Below are 24,013 nucleotides of genomic sequence, written 5' to 3'. Positions count from 1 at the left end.
AAATAGATCCATAAATGAAAAGTTCCTGTATTTCACTGTGCAAAAAAATGAACACAAACGTAGCAAATTTGGGGTTTTCATCAGGATTCATAAAAAGTTTCAAAAGATTTTTGCAGAAGGTGAACAAATTGTCAGAATGTGTTCAAAATACCCGCTTTATTGGCTTTCAGATTGGTCAAAAGGCCGATACCGATATTTGTCAAACTTCCAAATATCGGCACAGATAATCGGCCCGGCCGATAATCGGTCTATCCCTAATTAAAACAACAAATGTTTATTTGCTTATTTTTCAAGGAAGGCTGCAAAGCATGCTGGGAAATGTGTGGCCTCACCCTCACTATGACATATTACCACGGGAAGATATATATTTTATAAATCTGTCTAACTAAAGAGTACTGAACTAAAATTGCACATTAATTCGCCGTTTTGACATTAGATGCCAAATGAATGTATTCAAACATTCAATAAGCAAAGAAGCAAAACAATGTGTTGACCTCCACCATGGTGGCCAAGAGAGGCAACGGCCAGAGGTGCATGATGTCACAGAAATCTAGTGAAATATGGGTCCTTTGAAGACAACATTTTTAGAATCACTGCTTTAATGTATGTGTAAGACAGCTCTCAACAACATGTGACTCAAGTACTGTGATGCGATTCAAATGGATGGCAGACAATTGGATTTCAATACCATGTAAAGTGAATTCAGAAATGTGTTGTACACATTTGTGTACATGGGAAATGTGTACTTGGGACGATCTCTCTATAGGGAAAATTGTACATGCACCGCTGTACGAATTACAGTGCAGTTTTCCTACTTCCTGTGGGCCACAAATTATCATCCACATCTCAACAATTATCTTCACTTGCTACGTGTGAGCTATTCCAGAAAGCTGGTTGCTCATTGGACAATCGAACAATATGACAACCTTTTCAGCCATTTTTCATGATAAGATTTATACAATAAAAAAAATTCAACTTCAACAGAGACCCTTTATAATACATTTTGATCAACATGACATAAGCAATTGATCATGTCAAAAACAGCAGAGAATTGTATATACTGGTAGTCATTTGCATGGATGTGCCAAAGCATTTGCAAATTGTTCCAAGAAATGATAAACTGCTTTTCTGATGTGCACAAATGATACATTGGTGTGGAAAATGGAGAGTAGTTTTAATTCTGATCTGATAACTGTACCAAAGCATCTAAAAAAAACTAATATATTCAGTGATTTTGTTTTTGTTTTTTATCTTTAAAATTTGACATGGTTGTAAATTACATTCTTTTCTGTAGTTTGTCAAATTCAATATATATATAACTTTTTTTTTTTTTTTTTTTACACTTTACAGGGACTTTAAATTTACTGTAGCTCGGTGATAATACCTTTTAGAAAGACACTCATCAAGTAGAGTTTGCAATGCCGTTTGCTCTATGTCTATATGTTTAATGCTAATAACTAGGGGTGTTTAAAAAAAAATCGATTCGGCGATATATCGCGATACTACATCGCGCGATTCTCGAATCGATTCAATAAAAAAAAAATCGATTTTTTTTTTTAAGAGCTCAGAATTGTTCATTCGGTAGTCTTACCGATTCAACGTCTTATCATATTGCCTTTTTTTTTTTGTGTGTGTGAATCGATTTTTAAACTTCCATTTTTAATGGAAAAATATTCAACAAAACGTCTGACTTCGGGTTAGGATTCACACCTTGAGCATGGAAGAATGTTATATGAACGGAACATTAAGCCTTAATATTTTATTTTAATGCTGTTCAAACATGAAACAGATTACAACCTCTATAAGACTGAAATTTCAGATAAATAAATAATACATTTTCATATAAATCTTACACTACAAGCTTACTGATTAGTATTTTCTAAATTTAAATGAAAAAAAATCGCAACAATCGACTTATAAATTCGTATCGGGATTAATCGGTATCGAATCGAATCGTGACCTGTGAATCGTGATACGAATCGAATCGTCAGGTACTAGGCAATTCACACCCCTACTAATAACTGTCATAAATGTATTCATCTATCCATTTTCTTAACCGCTTCTCCTCCCAAGGGTCGCGGGGGGCGCTGGAGCCTATCCCAGCTGGCTTCGGGCAGTAGGCGGGGTACACCTTGAACTGGTTGCCAGCTAATCCAGGTGGAAAAATATAATTAAAAGAGCAAACCCAGTCAACTTCCACTCACAGGATAATTTGGTTTTCAAAGGAGAAACGTTTCCAGATGTATGGATAGATGGACGGATAGATAGATAGATAGATAGATAGATAGATAGATAGATAGATAGATAGATAGATAGATAGATAGATAGTTTATTCATGGTTTTAACTGTGCCCATTATAACCACAATGACAAAACAAAGAACATTCTAATATTAAACATTTTAAACGTACAGGTCTTCTTTTTGATACAGAAATAACATTAAATGTATCTCACCATGAACAAACTGAGAGAAATTACTATGGAAGCAGGAGGGTAGGTTTTCTTTTTCTTTTCTTGTTGGGAGGTTAGGTTGGTTTCATCTCAGCCCGCCATCCTGGGACAAATACGTCATCCCTTTTGGGCGTGGACGCACGTTGAGGCGCCTTTCCGGGGTTGCCAGATTGGTTTTATAGCCACGTTTAAAATGTAGAGTATATTTCGTCCGACTTAGACATTGTTAACTCTTTTCTAGCAGCTATTACTACAAGAAGATAACTTAATGGCTCGTTAATGACTTGAAGTTAGTCACATGTTAATTAAGGCCGGTCGAGCGAGTCTCAAGCGAATGCGTGCTTTTGTACTTGAAGGAGGTTAGTGCACACGCCTGGCAACCCGCTGAGCCTTCGCTTACTTTCGGCTCCATCACGCCAGGCCTTCGCATTCGTAATCTTCATCGTGTTCTCTCTGTGATTTAAAGGTAAGCAGTGCGCTCGCTCTTTGTTTATACTTTCTTCGGCATAACGTTTTCGCTCTAAAGATATGATCACAGTTACTACTAGTAGGTTCTTCAAACGCATTTACTTATTTAGTTAGCAAATGCTAGCCCGGAAGCTTACGAGTTAGCCTAACGTGGCGCAGGAAGGCTGCGAAGGCCGCTTTTGTTCTTTTTGCAGGGTGCGGTAGTGTGCACGCGTGGGGAAAAAAATAGCCCATTATCATTAACTATTTAACGATGTATCTTCAGTTCGTGCAACCAGTAATTGTAATTTGTCGTGCTTAATACATTGTAGGCCCTTTGCAATGAATGCGCTAAAGTATTCCATTTTGTGAAGTAAAACCAGTCTTTCGGTGAAGCGGAACAACTAGTAATTGTGGCTTTATACGTACTACTCATTAGTGTGCATTGCTTAAAAACCCAAAAGTCGATTGTTTTTACGATCCAGTACTATGTATATAGTCAGTCGTAGTGAAAGACTTCGTGCAGAATCCGTGCAGAATTTGAATTAAACAAAACCACGTGTTTTTTTTCCCTTTGTGACGTTGCACATCATTCAATTCAATATTCATTGACGATTTTCATATGTGAAACTTTTTTTTTTTTTTAGGTTTGTGACTAGGTATGGCTGATGAAGGATACGTTGTACGAATCAGGGGTCTCCCTTGGTCCTGTTCGGTGGATGAAGTGCAAAGATTTTTCTCAGGTTGGTTTCATTGTTTGTAAATAAATAAACTCAAATATGATGCTATGATTCAATGTTTGTTATATTTCACATTTTAGATTGCAAAATTCTTGGCAATGGCGGCGGCGTCCATTTCACCTCCACGAGAGAGGGTCGTCCCAGCGGAGAGGCGTTTGTCGAGCTGGAAGGGGACGAAGACCTTAAGCAAGCCTTGAAGAAGGACAGGGAAACGATGGGGCACAGATATGTGGAGGGTGAGAGTAATTAGAATGAAGGCCCGTTAATTTTGCAAGGATGCATTTCAGAGCTACCTGAAAATTACACTAACAAGACTAAAATTAACTGAATTTGAAAAACAAGACAAAAAACTATCTTGAAAAATCTTAAAACATTCTAACCCTGGCTGGCGGCTATGCCTAAGATATGGCTCTTCATAGTTAGCCGCATATCTTCATACTTTCTGAAGTCTAGCCAAGAGTTTTATCTCAGCATTGAGGCTTATTACCTTCAACGATGCAGCACACTTGTGGGGTCTCAAACGGAACGAATAGTGTTCGAGCCGAGAAAGCGTGCTAATACCAGCAGCCAATCAGAGCCCAAGAGAATGGAAGACCAGCAAAAACCTCCTAAATGTTCGTTAATTTATATATCCGTGCATGCAAATCAATAATGCGATTGTATTTGTCTAATTGTGTTGTAACAGTGTTTAAATCCAACAATGTGGAGATGGATTGGGTCATGAAGCACACTGGTCCGAACTGTCCAGAGACAGCCGGAGATGGACTTGTGCGATTACGAGGCCTCCCCTTTGGCTGCAGCAAAGAGGAGATTGTCCAGTTTTTCTCAGGTGAGAAGTTTTCTTCATTTGTGACTTTGAATTTGATCTATACTGAAGTCTTCCTTTTATTTTTTCCGTTCACTCCTAGACACTGAGCAATTTGTTTTATAATTCTGACACTGAAGAATAATTATATTAATCTTGTTCATTATTCCGGTAATGAGATGCATCTTGTTATAACAGTGATTAATGATACCAGAAAGAAGCTAGGAATAATTTATAGCGTTGCTTTGTTCAAGGGCAGAAATGTGCTATGCAAACGAGATGTGCCGGTATTTTTATTTTATTTTTTGCGGCTTCACGTTGCCCACCTATTTTTTATTTTTTTTGATTGCCATTATCACCTAAGTTTTTGTCAGTTTTAAAGCTGCAACGTGACTTAACTGATTTACAACTGATTACTAAATTAACTACCGGTACTTTGTTATAGATTTTGTTTCTTCTGTGATTAGTAGATTGAATTTTTTAGACATTTAAGCTTTGAGTAATTTGTTTTCAACAGTTTTTCGAAACGGCCAATTGATTAATAGAGAAAATAATCAAGAAATTAATGGGTTGCAGCCCAAGTCAAACAAGTGTTGTTGTTTTTTGGACGATTTATGTTGATTTTGTAATTGTGGAGTGTAGTAATTGAATTTCAATTAATTGCACAGCCCTAGAATTAAGCAGAATTTTTTATTTTATTTTTTTATGCATCTCAGGAGGTGCCTATTTTTTATTTTATTTTTTCACCCCTGTACTACCCTCTGCCGTCAACTGAAATTGACGTCAAAGTACCTTCGGGCTCGCATTGTGAACGTCATGTGACCAAAACTACAAAACATGCTAGACTTGTGACGTCAGGACAAAATGGCCGCCTCCTGAGATGGATTAAAAAACAATGGATTTTTCTGCTTAATTCCTCTTCCACAAATGCAATCCTAATCAGAATACTGTGAAGATTTTTTTTTTTCCTTTACTTCCGCTTTAACCCTCCTACATTCAATTCATGGTCTTTGCGCTGCGACCCCACCCCATTTTCTTCCACTTAGCTTTAAAAAAAAAAAAAAAAAAGTCTTTGAACGACAATGTTACATAACCAATCAAGAGTAATTTGAATTCATGTCACCAGATTCCTTCCGATATCATTTGGTTTAAAAAAAAAAAAAAAAATCCAACAATTTGTTCCAACTTTCCAGCGGCTGGTTGACAACTCAACTGGTATGTGTGTTAATGTTTAGAGTGTTCCATAAGTTTTTTTATTTCTCTCTCTTTCTCTCTTAGCGACATTTCTTTGTGTGATTGGGCATGTGATTTAATATGTTCCCCGCTGGGGTTATCTGTCCTTGGGTTGAAGGGTTGGAAATCGTGCCAAATGGGATAACATTGCCGGTGGACATCCAGGGGAGGAGTACGGGGGAGGCCTTCGTGCAGTTTGCTTCACAGGATATAGCTGAAAAGGCTCTAAAGAAACACAAGGAGAGAATAGGGCACAGGTGGGGATGGTTGGTTGGTTGGTTGGCTGGAAACGTTTGCTTTTCTTATGGTGTGCACCCTCAACATGAACTCACTGACATGACACTTTGACTTTTGTAGTTTTTTCCCCATTATTATTATTATTATTATTATTATTATTATTATTATTATTATTATTATTATTTGACCACAAACACACTAACTTTCATGACACAATGCAACACATTGCTCCTATGGAGGACCAAAACTGCCAAAATTAAAAATAAATGACTAAATAAATGAATGAAAGTGAAAATAAAAACGGACATAAAAATATATGAATAGAAATAAAAACATATACAAAAATAAAAAACGAGAGTCATGTGGATCCCAACCCAAGACACGCCGCCTCATTTGAATAACATTTCGACCTGACAGTGTCTGCAGCATGAAATAACCGTGAGAAGTGTTATTCATATTGATGATGCTCATTTTAATTTATTTATACAGATAGTTCCGTTTATTTGAATTTTTTTTGTATTTCATTTTTGCATGATATTTTTTATGTCCATTTTTATTTTCGCTTTTATTAATTTGTTTATTTGGCCATTTATATTTTATTTTGCCAGTTTTTGGTCCTCCATATGCTCCATGGAAAATTTTTGTAGAATAAAATTGAGCACATTGGAAAATGGTATGTCAGTAGCGGTTGACATTGGTAAGAATAAATCCCTGGAGGCCAACTTTGAAGGACACGGAGGCCACCTTCACAGGTAACGCTGCCCTCGCTAATAACAGGACAATGGCTGCCACGGCAACAATACAGGGCATCTCATTTTCACTTGGCAAGTAAATCCAGGTAACCATAAGAAAAGTCTGAGGCCTTTTTTTTTTTTTTTTTTTTTTCAATTTGTTGCAGTTAATTTCAATTCACATGGCCTACAAAAAAATACAAAAAACAAAACTATTACTGTGACGGGCTACACCAAGACAGTTTCTGCTTAACAAACCCTGCCGTGACCTTTCCTCGCTCCCTCACTGCGACCTTTCTATGCACGTCAGGTACATTGAGATCTTCAAGAGTAGCCGCGCCGAGGTGCGGACCCATTACGAGCCGCAGCGGAAGCCCATGAGCATGCAGAGACCGGGCCCTTATGACCGGCCTTCTGGTGGGCGCGGCGGCTACAACATGATGAATCGCGGCAGCTCCTACGACCGCATGCGCCGCGGGGGCTACGGCGGAGGTGTGTCGAGCGGACGAAGAAGTGAAATCCGATTTGGTGATCAACTGTTGCAGCATTCTCTTCCATTTACGCAGCATGGCACACGAGTGCTAATGCAATTTGGAAACGATTCCTTCTAAAATGGCTTCGTCTCGATTTTACATATTCAGGCGTGTCGGACAGTCGGTACAGCGACGGCGGCGGCTCGTCCTTCCAGAGCACAACGGGACACTGTGTACATATGAGGGGGCTTCCTTACAGGGCCACTGAATCCGACATCTACATTGTAAGGCCGAGTTGACTTCATAAAGTGGGATGAGATTACTGCAAATTAGGCATGGGCTGATTGATGGTTTGACCGTTTTTTTGTTTTTGTTTTTTTTAACTCATTCACTGCCAGTCATTATAGAAAATTTTTACATTTCCAATACTCACGTGATATTACATTCAATAATTATATATAAACCGAATCTACCAAATAACAGAATAGACTCCCTACTTTTTGTCCCGTCCCGTTCTTTTATAATTGACAGCTGAAAAATGTAGGTTTGCCTAAATACAGCCATTTCTCCCATGGACTCTGAAACTGTGTTTATTTCCTATAAAATGGGGCAATGATGTCATCTACCGGTGGTTGGGCATCAGTAAAGTTGTTTCCAAGTTTGATATTTACAGTGGAGCATGCTCAGATTCGCCCCCATTTAGCACCGCTCTAAAAAATACAATTGACAAGTATACTTGTCAAAGGCAGTGAATGAGTTAAATGTGGCAGATTATGATTGGCTGCTTTCAGAGTTGAATATGACTAACTGTAATTTACAATGAGCAAAATGGCCTGGCGTCTTGACTTGCTTAATTTTCCAAATACCAATTGCTCAGAATTTGAAAAGAAAAATGTAACATGAAACACTAATGCCATCTAGTGGCAGAACACTGGCTCACCACAAATGTTTCACACTTTTAATTAACTGTTTACTTTAACGTTATGAATTACTATCACTGAAGTAATTGATACAACCGCATTTGTATTTGGTAACCATATTTGTCCACTTTTGTAAATTAACACAAGTATGAAATACTTATAAGATATATTTTATTGTACATTCAGAATGTGACGTGTGATTAAATCGCACGTTATATTTACGATAATTGTAATTGACAGCCCTAATATATAAGTATATGAATATATGTTGTGTGAATATGCAGTATGATGTGTGCTTTAGTTTTATGTTGCATTAAAAAGCATCAAATTAGATTTGATGATGCCTGCAGAAACCCTGTAAATGTTTATTTTTCAAAAAAGGTAATTTTAAGCGCTGTAATTTTAATATTGCAATATACTGCAATATTTTTGCTCGCAGTAATATCGTCAGAATCTAATATAAATTAGTTTTAAGTTGCATCAAATTAGATTTGCCGATGCCTGCACAAACCTTGTAAATGTAATTTTTTAAAAACGGTGCGACCCAATTTATTTCAAATGTCATTTTAATGCCGCAATATTTTTGCTCACAGTTAGCATATTGCCAGAATCTAATATTGGCCCGTGCCTATTGCAAACAGTTTGTTCTCTGTCGTACTGTTTTTAACACGTATTCCGTTTGCTTGTGGCAGTTCTTCTCCCCGTTGAATCCCGTGCGGGTTCATATCGAGGTGGGCCCCGACGGTAGAGTGACCGGCGAGGCCGACGTCGAGTTTGCGACACACGAGGATGCCGTGGCCGCCATGTCCAAAGACAAAGCCAACATGCGTGAGTTTAGTATAATTCTCAGAAGTGTGGAAAAAACGTTTGTTTACGCTCGTTTTTCTGATCATCCCTCAGAGCACCGCTACGTGGAGCTGTTCTTAAACTCAACATCAGGCGGCAGTAACGGCTCGTACAGCAGTCAGATGATGGGGGGTGAGTTTGGCTCATAACAAACTTGTCAAATGGTTTTTGGTGTGAGCACAACAGAAGATAACTTCAGGGGGTTTTTTTCCTCACAGGGAGCCAATCATCTTACAGTAGCGGCCAGCTGAGCTCAGGCTATTCTAGCGGGTACAGCAGCCAAGGAAACATGGGCGGCTACAGTGATTATAGTGAGTTCCATAGCATTTGCCCTGAAAAGCAATTTTTTATTTTTTATTTTTTTTGGGGACCACTTTGGAACTGTGGGGTCCTATATTGTGTATTTTCTCTCTCTTGTTAGGTAACCAGGGCGGAATGGGAAGCAGTTACTATGGTGGCGGTGGTGGAGGCGGCAGTAGCAGAAGCTCCATGAATGGAATCGGTGGGGGATGGGGAATGTAGTTTTTTTTTTTTTTTTACCGTTGTTGTACCGTTTAGTTTATTGTGAGAATTTGTTTTAACTAGGAATTTTGCTGCGATGACCGCAAACGTCTCACCCATAAGTACATAGGTTCAGGGGTGGTTGAGCTCATTCAGGGCTGGGGTTTGTAATTTTTTATTATAATTTTTTTTTGTGAGGCATAAGAGTTTGTCTGCTTATCACAGTTGTCACCTATTCCTTTTTCTTCAGGCGTTCCAGTCAGTACCAGGATTTTGTCATCTCATTTTGTTTTACCACATTTTGGTTGTCAGAGTGCACGAACAAATGTTAGACCTCGTTTCAGCTTTTACAGAAATGCTTTGTTTAATTTACAGTGGTACAATGTAAATCAAAATTCCGCGTTGGCAGCATGTTTAAGGTTTGACCAGTTAGAAGGCACTTTTTTTTCGACGACGGGAACCATCGGGAGTAACGCAATCCGGGATCAGTTGACACGACCTCCTGTCTTCTGCCTGTAATGCTGTTTGTATTTTCTGTGAGCAAAGTGAATAAACTTGTTGGGCTGTCATGGAAACATTGCAAATTTTATTTGTTCATTAAATATCAAGTTAAAAATGTGTGACTCCCCAGATTATAGAAAACAGCTCTTCAGAGTGTACACAATCCACCGCGCGTGTATTAATACATTCTAAAATAGATTATCATTCTATTCACAATTTGCAAAGATGCAATGGGACTGATGTAAACTTAGCTACTGCAGTGTTAGTGCATTACAATGTGTATATCAAAATAAAATGAGAGCTCTGACAAATTCCTTGGTGGAACCTCAACATACCTTACATAATAGAAAAAGCTGACAGTAAAAGGTTTCATTCAGTCCTGCCCAGCTTGACAACTATTTCCTCCCTCCTCCAGAAAAACGCACCCATTTAATGCATGAACGTTCACATTGAACCCAAAATTGACATTCATCAACGTGGCTTAATAAATGTAGTGTCTGTGCAGCGTGAGATCCAAAATGGTGGCGGGTCAAGTGTAGTGTCAGGAAGATTTCGATGAACTCCTCTGCAGCAACAAGGAGTGACACATGTCACACACCCGCACGGGACGAGGATACGAAGGCAAGGCCAGCTCGTTACTGGAGCAAGTGCCGCAGTAAATATCCCCGCAGTTCCTGCAATGGTGCTAAAACCAAAACAAAAACGTGGCTTCAATCTGAATGCGTTAAAAAATAAAAATAAAAACAAAAAAACTTGCCTTTCTTCGTGAGATGGAGAACTCTTTTTGGCATTGCTTGCATTGTGTGGCCTCGTCATCTTTTAACCAGGCGTGACCCTGCAAACAACAGTGTTTCAAATTTATAAATCTGATTCTCTCCCCCCCAGTCATTCAGGACAATTGCGGTTTTAATCAGTTTTAATCTAATGAACCCAACAAACTGAAAGGTGTCATTTATTCAAAAATAATTCCAATGCAAAATGTTCAGACAATAATGTATACCAACTCTAAATTAGTTGTAACATTCATAGTTAGCAAAATTACAACTCAAAATAACATCTGAATGTAACAGTACATAAGAACAACAGCTTTTAATAATCTAGAAGACAAAATTCGATTTCACGATTTAGCAAATTTTCATCAATTCAATTTTCAATATGACGATTAATCAAATCAATTTGGTTTATTGCCAAACCCTATGACGAAGTAAAATAAAGATTTCCCCATTTTACCTTCAGTGCTTTATTAACCTCCTTGAAGTCCTCCATCTTGAGTTTTGACCTTAAGGAAATGCAATGGAATAACAACATGACATAACACGTCACTGGCACCCAATAACGAAAGTGGTCAATTTGAGCACTGACTGGCTGAGATGAAGGCCCATCTCTTGCAACGCTTGCTCCTGCTGCTCGCACATCTGCTGCAGCTGCTGCTTCTCTTGCTTCAGATCATCCAACTCCTATTTTAAATTTTTTACATTACTACATCATTTCTATATTTAAAACTTTTGAAATGTGATAGAATTTCTTGGGCTGGAGAATTTGGGGTTTTCATGCAATGTAATAAAAGTTATATGACCATTAATTTGTCTTGGGTAAAACGAAATCCTTGCACACCATCCATCAAATCAAAACTATCGATCGCAAAAACTGGGGAATTACTGACGGCGTGCAGGCCTTGGAGTTGTTGCAGTTGCGTACAAAGCTCAGCACTGTTGTCCTGCTCCCTCTGGAGGGCTTTCTGAAGGCCTTGCCGCTGCTCCCTCTCAAACACGAGCTCCTTCTCCAAGCCCAGCCTTACCACATGAGACAAATTAGTTAACAATATAGATGTCTATTTTGTCTCTGACCAGTGAAAAACTCTTAGGTCCATTATTTATATATTTATTTTACATACATTTTTGGTATGTCTGAATTCAGTTTTATCCCATAAACAGAAAAATGTAAAATAAATAAATGTTTTTCTCACAACAGACGATTTTTATATTAAAAACTAAAAGCAATACTAAACTAGTAATTCAAATAAAACAAATAATAAAAAAAACTGCTCCAAAACTATCTAAATTTGAAAAATAATAATAAAAAAAAAAAATAACTACGACGACAAATCCAAAACCATTATAACCCGATGAAGTGTGTTTACCTTAGTGCGTCCAGGTCACTCAGTTGTTTTTCAAGAGCGTTGACTTTTCCCTCCAGCTCAACTCTCAAGTCTTGATCAGACTGGTCGCTCTTCTTACGATCCTTTTCGGAACTCTGGAGCCTAACAAGCACGTCAATTCATTAATATCGGAAGTTGTCATCATCCACTGCTCCCACAGTGGAGTGTCTTAAGTCTTTTATTCTTTTCTTTTTAGTTCAGCGTGAATTGTGTGGTCCTCGGGGTCTTTTCATGTTTTTTTAAAATTATTATTATTGTTTTTATTTCATTTATTTATTATTTTTTATGTATTTATTATTTTTATTTTACCTGTTGTATGTTAGCATTTTATTGACAGTTTTTTCTTTATATATATATATATATATATATATATATATATATATATATATATATATATATATATATATATATATATATATATATATATAATTTTTTTTTTTACTAGATTTGATTTGTATGACAGTGTGTGGACCTCAATGTGCAGCCCTTTCAATACGCATGTTTATGTGCTAAAGAAATAAAGTGGATTGGCTTGGATCAAAGTGATCAATACACAAAAACGTACCTGCGTTCGAGTTCCGCCATGGCTTTCGTCATGTCGTCCATCTTCCGCTCCAGCTGTTCAGCCTCCGCCTGTTTTTTGGCCGCCTCTCGTTCAAAGTCCTGAAGGGCACCGAAGCTGGTCAAAAAATGCGTCTCGTGTCTCAGTTGACGTGTCATTGCGAGCATGTACCTGCGCTTTGTGGAACATTTGAAGGTTGAGCGCTTTGACTTGGTCCAATTGGAGTCGCAAGGCAGCCAATGAGTCCTGTTTTTCGTGCGAGTCCTTCTCTAGCAGCTTCATGGCCATCTCCATCTCCTGCTTCAGTCCCAACTGCAGCTCCAGCTCTCGCTCCAACTCCTAAACATTTGCAATGTTGGTCACGCCTGCCATAGCATGCTTAAAAAAAATGATGGTCTAAATTGGGCAAATCCCTAACTATCAAAAGTGAAAACGGGATCTCATTGTAATAAAATACTATACAGGATGTCCACAAAGTCTGGTTACGTTGGATTTTACTATTTTATTTATTGATAACATTTTTCATCCCCAGAATGAAGATTTGGTACTCTGAAGTGGACAAGAAGGATGGTTATATCACATAATTGTGGAAGAATTCAACCTTTGATCTATTCCATTTTATTATTATTATTATTATTATTATTATTTATTCCAATTTACCTGAATTTTGCACAGCACATCTAAGGTATGCATTGAAAATGATGGAAATCATGTTGAAAATATTATTTATCAACATTACAATTGAATAAAATAGTTTTGTTTTCAGGAGTATATGTTTTTACCATGCACCCAGACTTAAGCTTAATGGACACCCTTGTATAATATTACAGTATTGGATAACGATTTAACAGCCAGCCCATATTAGCTCGTTTAAAATCTGCATTTTTTTTTAAACACTACCATTTGCAACATAAGCAAAGATAATGACAGTCAAATTTTACCCCCCAAAAATGAATAAAAGTCGTTCGATTTTTCTTTCTGTAATATTATACAATAAATAAAGGACAGTTACTGTCTATATATAAAGTCAAACATTCAGCATGTAATTCTATCTTTATTATTGTTTTTTTTTTTAAATAATATATTAATTAAATCGGTTTTCAGAATATTATTCTGCCAAATATATGAGTAGAGTATTGCTCTGAAAAAGAAAAAGAAAAAGAAAAAGGAAAAAAATCAATCGAACAATCCCTGTACATGTCTATGTGCACTTAGCCAAACGGTTCAGAGCCACTAACGATCAATACCTGACCTGGTGAATGCGTTTTTCTTCCTTGTACTGCTTCCACACAACATTGTACATCTCATCCAGGCCTTGCCGCGTTTGTCTGTATGTCTCCAGCTCCACCTGGCTGTCCTGAAGTGCGGCCTGGGAAAGAAAAAAAAAAAAAAAGTTAATTTGTCCAATTGAAGTCTGTGTCAAACTGAGGCATTCACTTTCGGACCTCTTCTTTTTTCTGACTGGCCAGCAAGATCAGCTCGTTGTCCTGTCTCAGCTGTTCCTGTTCTTCCCGCAGAGAGTTGATTCTGTCTGTCGCTGCCGTGAGCTAAATGAGAAATAGACTATTTGAAAAGTTTGGATTGTCAGTGTGGATTATTGGTCTTGCAGCACACTAAAGGAATATATAATGGAGCTTTTCACAATCTTTGATGTTTGGTTTCAATCATTGCTAATAATGGCTGTCACAATAAGGGTGAACGGTCTTCTAAGCAAGGCAAAATATGATTGGCTGCTGAAACCATTTCCTCCCATTAAACTTCTGACCTCTTCTACGAGTTTGCTGTTGGTTTTCTCCAGAGAGTCCATCTTGGCTTGAAGGTCTGTGACAGTGCCACTGAGGTGACGATTCAACTCCTCAATGTAATGCTTCTGATCCAAGATGGCCGTCATCTTGGCGTTACTGAAATGACATGATTGAGACACAAGAGTAAAAATCACTTTTACTTTTTGGTTTATGATAAAGTGGCGAAATAGTTTGTTTATCAGTGTTCGCTGATGAAGAGTAAGTGATGATTATTGTCCAAAATGTATTCACAAATTACTTCTGCCATCTAATGGAAGAGCATCTAATTGTTCTGCCTGATCAAAAAACAAACCAACAGAAGTATATATATATATATATATATATATATATATATATATATATATATATATATATATATATATATATATATACAGTGATACCTCGGCTCACGAACTTAATTGGTTCCCAGAGAGTGTGTGTAAGCCGAAAAGTTCTTCTTCCGAACATTTATTTCCCATAAGAAACCATTAAAATGAGAATAATCCGTTCCCAGGTCCCTATAAAACATAATTTTCTACTAAATAAGCCTTAAAACTACACAAAAATATACCTTATTTTATGTATAATAAATGTGCTATTGTATTGTAATTAAAGAAATAAATTATACTGTATAATAAAGTCGTTTTATTTTACTTTGTGATGGTAGTTCTTAAGGATAGTAGCAATGGTAGACTTACTTCATTCGCGAGCGTTTCACCGCGTAGAGTGTTTATGGAACGGTTGTCGCTCATTCGCACTTTCGTGCTCACCGGAGCGGAGGAGGTGTGTCCCTTGGTGAACAAGGAAGTGGAGCACTTTAGCGAGTCAACAAAAAGTGAGCACCGCCAACTACTTTCACCTCTTTCCTGGGACTAAACAGCCGTGGCACGATTTTCTCCTTTTTTGAGGTACGTGATGGCACTTTCGCTTTTTTTAGTGGCACGAACTCCATTGACTACAATGCAAACGCGCCGCCGAATCGCCGTCCCTAGCTGGTAAGCATTAGGCTTAACACTAGCCTGTGGTGGGGTCTTTTTCGGTCCCATAATAGCAAAAGTACACTCAAAATGTCTATCAAACACAAACCGCGTCCGCACTAAAAGAAAGGGGGTGACGAACTGGGACGCCGTGAGCGTGCGTCAGCTTCTCGTGGCCGCCACCGTGGTGCTGTTCGACCGCGTGGTTTGGTTCGTCCGCCGAAAAGTAGTTCGTCAGCAGAGACTAAATTCTCGCGAATTTAATGTTCGTGAGGCGAAAAGTTCGTGAGCTAAAGCGTTCGTCAGCCGAGGTATCACTGTATTTTTTATATATATATATATATATATATATATATATATATATATATATATATATATATATATATATATATATATATATATATATATATATATATATATATATATATATATATATATATAGATAGATAGATAGATAGATAGATAGATAGATAGATAGATAGATAGATAGATTGTATTTTATTTATTTTTTTCAGTAATTAAATTTTGGAATTTTGGATACTCACTCTTTCGGGGTCTCAGTGCTGGTCGGGTCTTTCAGATAGAGGGAGAAGTCAATGACTCCCACCTACAGGAGAGAAATACCACTGCGTGTCCTGATTTCATGAAATAACAGTGATGAGGTCGGGTCGCTCACCTGAGAATCCAGATCTTCGCCTTTAATACACAGGTTTGCATCGAGTACATTGAGGCCCACGAGCAGCCCACCCATCACCGCCCCTTCCTCCTCCAGCATCAGGGCACCGGGGTCGTAAAACTCACTAGGAATAAAGATTACGGTACATAGGAAATTGGCGACGTGTTGAGACATGACTCACCAAAGTGTTCAACTGTTCCTAACCTCAGGAGATCTTTGCAGTCCAGCAAGGCTTTCATATAATCAGCCATCGTCTTTTGCATGAGCGCTAAATGTAGCCATGCTCTTCCTCGTCCCAAACCAGTCCTTTAAAAAAAATAAAAAATAAAATAAAAAATACATAACATAAACAAAACATATTGTATTAATCAATTTGTTCATTTTCGAAACCGCCTGGCCACTGTTCGCTCACAATGGCATTTGATTACAGTTTTATTAGCAAATAATTGGCCAAAGCATACTTGATGCCAGGAAGGTCTCTGGCACTTGTGGCTATGTTGGCAGATTCCGGACACAACCGCTCGGTCAGCTCCAGGGGTCCCCAAATGGATTTGTTTTGACCGATGAAAGACTTTTTGGCTGAAAGAAGAAAAAAAAAACGTGACTTAGAACTGATGCCACTGAAATGTATGTTTAACAAGCAAGTCACCTTTCAGCCCATGTTTGAGGCAGTGCTCCAGGACTAAGAAGAACTGCTGCAAGGGTGGGTACTCAGAGTCCAGCGTCCGGCCCAAATTCAGTGATGACTGGATTAAAACCTTGATGCTGAGTTTCAACATGCTGAGAAGATTGGATCTTTCTATTGCCATCGGGTCTTTGGGAGGCACCACTGATATTTTTTTTTGGACAGAAAGCACAAGTATTTTAAACACGTCAGGCTTGAGTCTGGAAGAACTGTACAATGTCACTAGTGCTACTAGATGTCAAGTAGTGTTCAGTTTTGCCTCATATGTAACATAGATGATGCCAAAGTTGTACTACTAGTGTACAGAATTGTCGTTCGGTAGTGTGTGGGGGGGGGAAATTTGTAAAGCACATGAACAAACGGCTTTAACGTAAAAAATACACCAGTCAAACGTCAGAAAAAGTAAGACTTGTCAAAGCAAGCCCGCATGACGACGAAGCCATAAAATGTGAATTTTCTCTCTGGAAGTCATGTGTCTTGACATTTGACAGCTGACTAAAAGTCCAAGAGGAAGTGTCGCTTTCAAACCGAGGGTGTCAGTATTCCATCCTGCCTACCTGGAAGCTTCTTCCCCGTGCGAATTAAATCACTTTCGGGCTCTTTTTCCACCGCGGGGCTCTCAGTGGAGTTCCTCCGGCCAGAAGCGTAGTTCACCCCGCTACTGAGCGTTTCAGTGGCCTTGCGAGCCAACGACAGAAGAGGAGCCGACCAGCTGCTGTCCGACGGCGACCTCTCAGCCCGGTCGAGAACATTGTTTTCGCAGGCGTTGTCGTCGACGTCCGTGTTGGAAAGTTTGGCGAGGGCTTGCTCTTGCTTTGCCTCGCCATTCTCGGCAGTTGTGTTTACTTCCCCCAACTCGTCGGCCATGTTTGCACTCCCTCCCTTCTTGTTGAATAATCACGTGACAGTCACACCGTGAGCATCTTGGCGGACATTAAAGCTATCCTAAAATTTCACTAGCGCCACCTGTGACTGGAGTGTAGACTACATCGTCATAGCCTAAGCTACCTTCTTTTTCTGTTATTTGGTTTTAAATTTATATGGGTCTTTTTTTGTGAATGCTTTTAAATGTACTTTTAATGAGAAAAATGACTGCAGTAAAAATAGTAATGTTTTAACACAGTTAAAAAGCTACAAAACCTTTTTTTTTTTTGCACTGTACGTTATGCTAATTTTAGTTAGCTACCTTCTATTTCCTGTAATTTATTTTTCAATGTATTTAGTTCTTTTGTTTATAAATGATTTTGAATATTGTACTTTGAATGACAGAATTACCTTGTGTATAGTGTGTTTTCAAATACATAGTTAAAAAAAAAAAAAAAAAAGTCCTCAGAAAAATACAAACTGGATCATACAGACGCCTGGAAAAAAAAGCTACTGACAGAAATTCAAGTATTTGTACTTTGCTATTTCTCACTAATTAATGTCTGGAAACAGTACTTTAAAACCCTTAACATTCCATGAAACCCCAAGTTGTAGTTTGAAACTCTTACCCGTGCTTGATACTATACTATATAAAAAAAATTTAAGTGCATACACCCCACCCTCTATTTCATCAGGATTTGTGTTCTGCTGTTGCAAAAACCTTTTCAATAATATTTTTGCAACAACTACGTTTTAGTAGGTCACAATTTGTATTATGCTGAAATTGAGATGCCTTGGTGGAGGTTTGTGCTTCATGTTGTTTATGTTTCTGGCATGTGCAACTAAAGACAGCGGTGGTCTTATTTTGTAGCGTGGGCTGTACCAACAGACATGTCTATTTTGGCTTGAGCCCTCCCAGTCTAATATTCTTGTCACACTCTAAAATAATAATACTTTTCCTGTGGTTAGCGAGAGCGAGAAAAACAGAGATCCCCTATTAAAATGTAATCACGTATTATTTTGTCTAATCTAAAAGATAAAAAAAAAAAAAAAGTTTGTGCACCATACTAGGTACTTCTTTCTTTCTTGCTTGCTTTCTTTCTCATTCATTCATTCATTCATTCATTCATTCATTCATTCATTCATTCATTCATTCACGCTTGGCTGACTCCTGGTGGCTTGTAGTACCATTACTCACCACAAGGTTGTGCGCGTGAGCAGTAAAAAAGCTCTCATACCCTGTCACTGCCGCCTGTCCTTTATTTTCCCTGCTGCACTGCTTATTAGTGGTGAATGGATACATTACGTACATCTGTAAGATATTAGCAAGAATTTAGGAAATTTTCACTCTGTTGGTGGAATAATCTGTGAATCCCCAAAGTTACAGTGCGCTGTAAAACACGTAAACAGCAATATACAGTAGTATTTACTCACATTGTTATCCATTGTATTTTTTAAATTGTACTGTTTATTCATTACATTTGTATCGCTTTGTATAGTAGTAACAACTGAAGTGTTTGTGATTTATATACATGGACATATTTTATTGTTTTGTATTTTTTTTTTACTAATTTTCAATACTCCCATTGGGTAATGTTTCTGGCATTACTATTTGGTTATTACAGGGAGGCAGTGTGGATAATGAAACTCCAACACAATATGTGTGTGCGCGCGCGCGAGTGGGCGCGGCCAAGTTCGCGTGGCTTTTAAATACGCGCGTAGTCTCTCTTTTGACGCTCTTTCGCTCCACATTACACACGCGCTGCCTTCGTGTCAAGTACCATCAAGAAGTCGGAACCTGGCGGAATAAACTGACACAAGACCACCAGGAAAAAAAAAACAAAAAAAAAAAAAAAAAAACAAAGAAGGATTATTTATTGTTATTTTTCCCCAAAAAAAGCTTTTTTCTTTTTTCCTTTTTTTAAATCTACTTCAACAAGTCTTGGCATCATGAGGATTTGGAGTGTCGTGCTTTTGCTGCTTTACGCACTTGGTAAGATTACGTGTTGAATAACTTGTAATTGTTTTTGTTATGAATGCCTCGAAATGCGTGACCCCGCGTAGCGCATTAGCGTCGTTATAAAAAGCCACAAGCCACGACGGAGCCATAAAATCACTTGTAAACCTGCTAACCTTTTTTTTTCCGCCGACCATTTTCTCGATGCCAGGACGAGCCCGAAGCTAATGGTGGCGCGTCTCGCTATTTCAGAGCGTGCTTTTATGTAACTGGATACATTTATTTTTAACTTACATTCTTGCCTGACATTTATACTGTCTGCTCACAACTCTTGAATGTGGAGGTTGTGATTACGGTATGGTATAGTGAAAGAAATACACTTATTGTTTAAATGTCAACAGTGTCCCAGAGTTATGTCATAGGCAATGCCAATTCTGCTCCAGTGTGCCCTTGAGCAATGTAGTAGTAAAGCTTGCTGCGTAAAGTCCAAACCCCCTTTCAAATCCTCAGTCAGGAGCATGTTTCAACTTGTCCACAGAGATCCGCCCACCTGAGCACCCTCCTCACTTCACCCCAATGCTTGCAATCCCAACCTATTTGCTTCCTAACCTCTTCGTATTATTTCCTTTTCGTTCAGTGGCATCCAGACTGGTGTGCGGTGCAGCAGTGGACCGGTATGACAGCGACAGGCAGCAGCACACGGCTGTCATCAACTTCCAGGACACCAGCAAAGATGGAAGGCCGGAAGAGAAGGAGAGCAGAGGAGGCGCAACGGTCGCAACATTGCAGGAGGATGAAAACGAGGAGTATGATGATGAATATTACGACGATGGGGATGAATATGAAGACAGCACATCCGGGGATGATGAAGTGGAAATGCCAAGAGGTGAGGTCTTGAGAATCATCACAGATAATAATACTTCTATTAGGTTTGTTGACAATGTGTGTGTTTTATTTAGTTGCCATGTCAAGCAAGCCCCGAAACCCATCTGCCATCCTGGAGGCGGAAAGCACAGAAGGACAGAGAAGGCGAGGAAAGGGAAGGAAGAAGGGGAAAGGAAAAGGAAAGAAGAGGAATCCTTGCCTGAAGAAGTATAAAGATTTCTGCATCCACGGCACCTGTCAGTACCTGAGGGACATTCGACTTCCCTCCTGTGTGTGAGTACAACATCCACATTTTGAAGCTCTTTCTGTATGATTACAAAATTGTAGGAATTTTCAAATTTGGAAACTTTCCATCCTTTCAGGAATAAATGATAAATAAAATTGAACCAATTTATCTGGGTAAATTGTTAGGGGTGTCATAATTAGTGCATTAATTTTGAGTAAATTTAAAGTTCTTATAATGGCACTATTTCTTTTTAACGCGCAATGAAGGAGCGCCCCTTACTCGGAAAGCCTGTACTGGGGGAATTGTAGTTGCAACGCAGCAGACATGTCCACGTCAAAATTTAGCAGTAATAAATTTAATAATAAATTGTGGAGACTGGCATCAAGTTGTATTTTACAATTTAAAAAATGTGCAAAATTTCACAAGTTACTTCACGTTAAAGATTAGAAAGCTCTTAATATGAAAAGAAAAATCCACTGAGCTGTCACCAGTGTCTTACAAATGCAATTATGCCATCTAGTGGCAGAAAAATGACCAAAACACAAGACTAAACAAATTAACCTTTCTGTCCATGTGCAGGTGCCACCCGAGTTACTCTGGGGAAAGGTGTGAGTTCTTCACCCTGCCCGTCGAGAGACCTCAGGAGGGCTACAACCGCACCACAGCTCTGGCCGTGGTTGCCGTGGTGCTCTCATCCATCTGCCTCACCATCATCGGCCTTTTACTCATGCTCAGGTGAGTCCGGTGGCCGCGCGAATGCACGCAATTCCACATACATGCGCACACTTGAGCTGTATAGGGAATTTGAAAGGATGATATGTGTAACAATTAGGCCTAAATAGTGGTTTAAGCCCCGTTTTCTTGATTGATTCCAGGTTTCACAAGCGGGGAGCGTATGATGTAGAGAATGAGGAGAAGGTCAAATTAGGGTTAGCGTCCAACCACTGAAGAAACAAAGAAGGGTGAGTATAATCTCAGTTAAATAGTACATTAAGCTAATTTAGTGGTTTCTATTAAAAAGAAAACATCCACAGAGGAAGGCAAATTTGACTACATTTGAAAAGTACCTAATGAAAATAGTATTTGTAGTGTAGTGGTTCATATACAGTTGGCTAACAGTTGGATCAGTTCCCTCTTAGTGCTCTCTGCAATTAACAAGAAGCCAACTCAGGGTGTAGTCCTTGACTCCATTTTGCGTGTATCAGAAACCCCTGATTTAGTTGATAATTTAACGGTGCAATAGTCTGTAACAATACGCCAATCAAAGAAGGAGCCAGATGGGTGCATTAGTATAGTGTTGGGATGGGCAACTATAGTGATACTTTGGAGGTTCGGTCCCACATATTGCATAACCAGATGGATGGTTGGATGGCAAAAATGTTATTTTAAATATGGACGAAGTACGTGCCGGCCCGCAACAAGAGAAAATCTGCATATAATTTACCCCCCATTGAAATACATTGGGAAAATTGGACCAAAAAAAAAAAAACGCTGATAAAAATTTCCATGAAATACAGTGGTTGGCTCCCCCCCCAAAAAAAAACAAAAATGTGGGGAATTTTTTTTTTAAAATAGGTGAATCTACCGGTGCCAAATCATGAGGCCCAATGTGGTATAGGGAAAATATATGTAAATAAATAAACACATAAGTAAATAAATAAATGAAAAAAAATGGGAAGTAGGTGCGTGTAAAATAATTGGAGTAACTGTGCTAAGAAACCCTAAATAATTTAAACAACAAATTCTACAGTATAAAAATAAACATCATATTATATCATCATATTCTAAAACTCAAATACCAAAAAGTTCCACCAGCCGTGGTTTATATTTTTCTCTGAGATACACAAATAGACTAGATAGTGTAGTAAAGAGCAGGGCTCATATCTCACACTGACGCACGTTTCCTTCCACGTTATTGTACAAAATTGCAACGCTTATCTCATTGTTTGCTGTCTTTTCTCCTCTCGTGTTAGGCAAAGGAGCGGAGATACTACCTCAAAATAGAAAGAGAGTCGACCCACGGAAGGAGGTCCGGGCGAAACCCAAAGGAACACTGAGGGATGAAGAAGGGAAACGGGGGGTGTCCGCTTCACCCCTTGCTGGATGTTCACGTGAAACAAAAAACAAAAAACAAAATGGACAGCTCAGCGTATTCCTGCAGGCCTCGGGAGAAGGCGACCACATCGGAAGGTGGAATATTGGACGAGCTGCTGGTGGATGGACTGGAATGGAAGCGTGGCAGGCACTAGGTAATGACAAGAAGTAGTAGAAGAAGAAGAAGAAGAAAAAGAAAAAGAAGAAGAAGAAGGAACATTTGCTGCTTCCTGACTGTGTGAAGAGAAGTTTCAGACTGAACTGAATCCGATTCAACAACAACTAAGAGAGAGCTCAATCTGGAATTATATTTAAAAAAAAACAACAACAAAAAAAACAGGCAGCATTTTTTTGTATTTCCCGCACAAATGCATTTTTTTTTTCTGTACAGTAAACCGTATATTTATACTTTTTAATTTATTTATTTAAGATAACTATATTTATGTAGGTTTTAACCTCCTTCAACAGTTCAAAATGGATGTTACAGTTGTTTTTATATTCCTTACCGGATATTATTTATTGACAAAAAAAAGTACAATGCTTGCGGCTCCTAGACACAAAAAGTGTTACAAAAATTGATTGAATTTTGGCACTCAGAACATGATCAGTAACACTGTGATTTTTTTTTTAAAGGTCTTTTTTTTAACTGATTAGCATGTTTTTTTTTTGTCGTTTTCACTGAAAACAAACAACATTAGCAGCATCCTGCACAAGAAGTTGGGCACATGGAACGGTTAAGGGTTCATTGTCGCCCTCACTCAGAGTTGTCGAAATGGCGATGAAACTTTCAAAAGGGAATCCGATATAACATTTGGGGCCTGGAGCCAAAGCACTGTTGAAAGAATTTTGATGTAAATCTCTTGTTTTTGTTCTGGTCTTACCATCATTTTTTAAAGAGAAACACTTACAGTAACTATCAAGCAATAAAATGTGAATTCAGGTGTTCAACGCTTTCAAAAACTGCAGTTCTGAAGTGATTTTTCTTTTTTTTAATGTGGTTTAATTAAATAAAAGATCAGAATTCTTAACTCCTGTGTGTTGCATCTTCATTTACTCGGGAGTCTACAAAAGTCAAACAATGATCACATTGTGTTTCAATCATCAGTTAAGTAAGGTCAAAGTTTTTTTTAGCTCCTGGTTTCGCCTCCGGAGTTTGGTAACACGTTATTGTAATATTTTTAAAACGTCTCGTCTGGGTCATGATGAATAGCGGCAACCTGTTCTGTTGGCTCAGGCCTAAGTTGTAATAATAGTAAACATA

The 24,013-nt window shown here is 38.4% G+C and overlaps 4 protein-coding genes across 8 annotated transcripts in view; 2 read left to right on the top strand and 2 right to left on the bottom strand.

The window, feature by feature from the left end:
• Positions 1–2,550, bottom strand: part of ankhd1 (ankyrin repeat and KH domain containing 1) — a 30,175-nt gene extending 27,625 nt beyond the window's left edge. Inside the window, exon 1 of the mRNA XM_077532024.1 lies at positions 2,454–2,550. Coding sequence (XP_077388150.1) covers positions 2,454–2,456 — 3 coding nt within the window. The 5' untranslated portion in view covers positions 2,457–2,550. The remainder of the gene's footprint in view (positions 1–2,453) is intronic.
• A 62-nt stretch (positions 2,551–2,612) lies between these two features.
• LOC144025723 (heterogeneous nuclear ribonucleoprotein H-like) lies at positions 2,613–9,958 on the top strand. Of its 4 annotated transcripts, none has more exons than XM_077532029.1 (11): positions 2,613–2,916; positions 3,545–3,640; positions 3,718–3,873; positions 4,323–4,466; positions 5,794–5,932; positions 6,954–7,135; positions 7,285–7,400; positions 8,729–8,864; positions 8,937–9,014; positions 9,101–9,193; positions 9,304–9,958. In XM_077532029.1, exons 2-11 carry the CDS (start codon positions 3,559–3,561, stop codon positions 9,402–9,404), a joined length of 1,227 nt encoding a protein of 408 aa, XP_077388155.1. In that variant the 5' UTR covers positions 2,613–2,916; positions 3,545–3,558; the 3' UTR covers positions 9,405–9,958. The 4 variants fall into 4 exon arrangements, with proteins under 4 accessions (XP_077388155.1, XP_077388153.1, XP_077388156.1 ...); XM_077532027.1 differs by having other exon boundaries at positions 2,616–2,916; positions 6,954–7,171; XM_077532030.1 differs by having other exon boundaries at positions 2,616–2,916; positions 6,954–7,171; positions 9,300–9,958.
• Positions 7,874–17,810, bottom strand: rufy1 (RUN and FYVE domain containing 1). The gene is made up of 17 exons (XM_077532026.1): positions 17,284–17,810; positions 16,691–16,870; positions 16,503–16,620; positions 16,246–16,347; positions 16,042–16,165; positions 15,911–15,972; positions 14,370–14,505; positions 14,050–14,151; positions 13,857–13,973; positions 12,776–12,943; positions 12,608–12,705; positions 12,025–12,144; positions 11,548–11,677; positions 11,247–11,341; positions 11,115–11,163; positions 10,642–10,719; positions 7,874–10,569 (listed from the first exon to the last, which is right to left on the bottom strand). The coding sequence occupies exons 1-17, from the start codon at positions 17,591–17,593 to the stop codon at positions 10,426–10,428; spliced, it is 2,133 nt and encodes a 710-aa protein (XP_077388152.1). The 5' UTR covers positions 17,594–17,810; the 3' UTR covers positions 7,874–10,425.
• A 1,356-nt stretch (positions 17,811–19,166) lies between these two features.
• hbegfa (heparin-binding EGF-like growth factor a) lies at positions 19,167–23,780 on the top strand. Of its 2 annotated transcripts, XM_077532031.1 has the most exons (6): positions 19,169–19,583; positions 20,185–20,433; positions 20,507–20,705; positions 21,238–21,393; positions 21,534–21,620; positions 22,632–23,780. In XM_077532031.1, exons 1-5 carry the CDS (start codon positions 19,541–19,543, stop codon positions 21,604–21,606), a joined length of 720 nt encoding a protein of 239 aa, XP_077388157.1. In that variant the 5' UTR covers positions 19,169–19,540; the 3' UTR covers positions 21,607–21,620; positions 22,632–23,780. The 2 variants fall into 2 exon arrangements, with proteins under 2 accessions (XP_077388158.1, XP_077388157.1); XM_077532032.1 differs by lacking the exon at positions 21,534–21,620 and having other exon boundaries at positions 19,167–19,583.
• The last annotated feature ends 233 nt before the right edge of the window (positions 23,781–24,013 follow it).

This window comes from Festucalex cinctus, chromosome 9, assembly GCF_051991245.1.
Source record: "Festucalex cinctus isolate MCC-2025b chromosome 9, RoL_Fcin_1.0, whole genome shotgun sequence".
Lineage (NCBI taxonomy): Eukaryota > Metazoa > Chordata > Actinopteri > Syngnathiformes > Syngnathidae > Festucalex > Festucalex cinctus.
The sequence above is the reverse complement of the archived record's forward strand: the minus strand, read 5'-3'. Positions and strand labels throughout refer to the sequence as shown.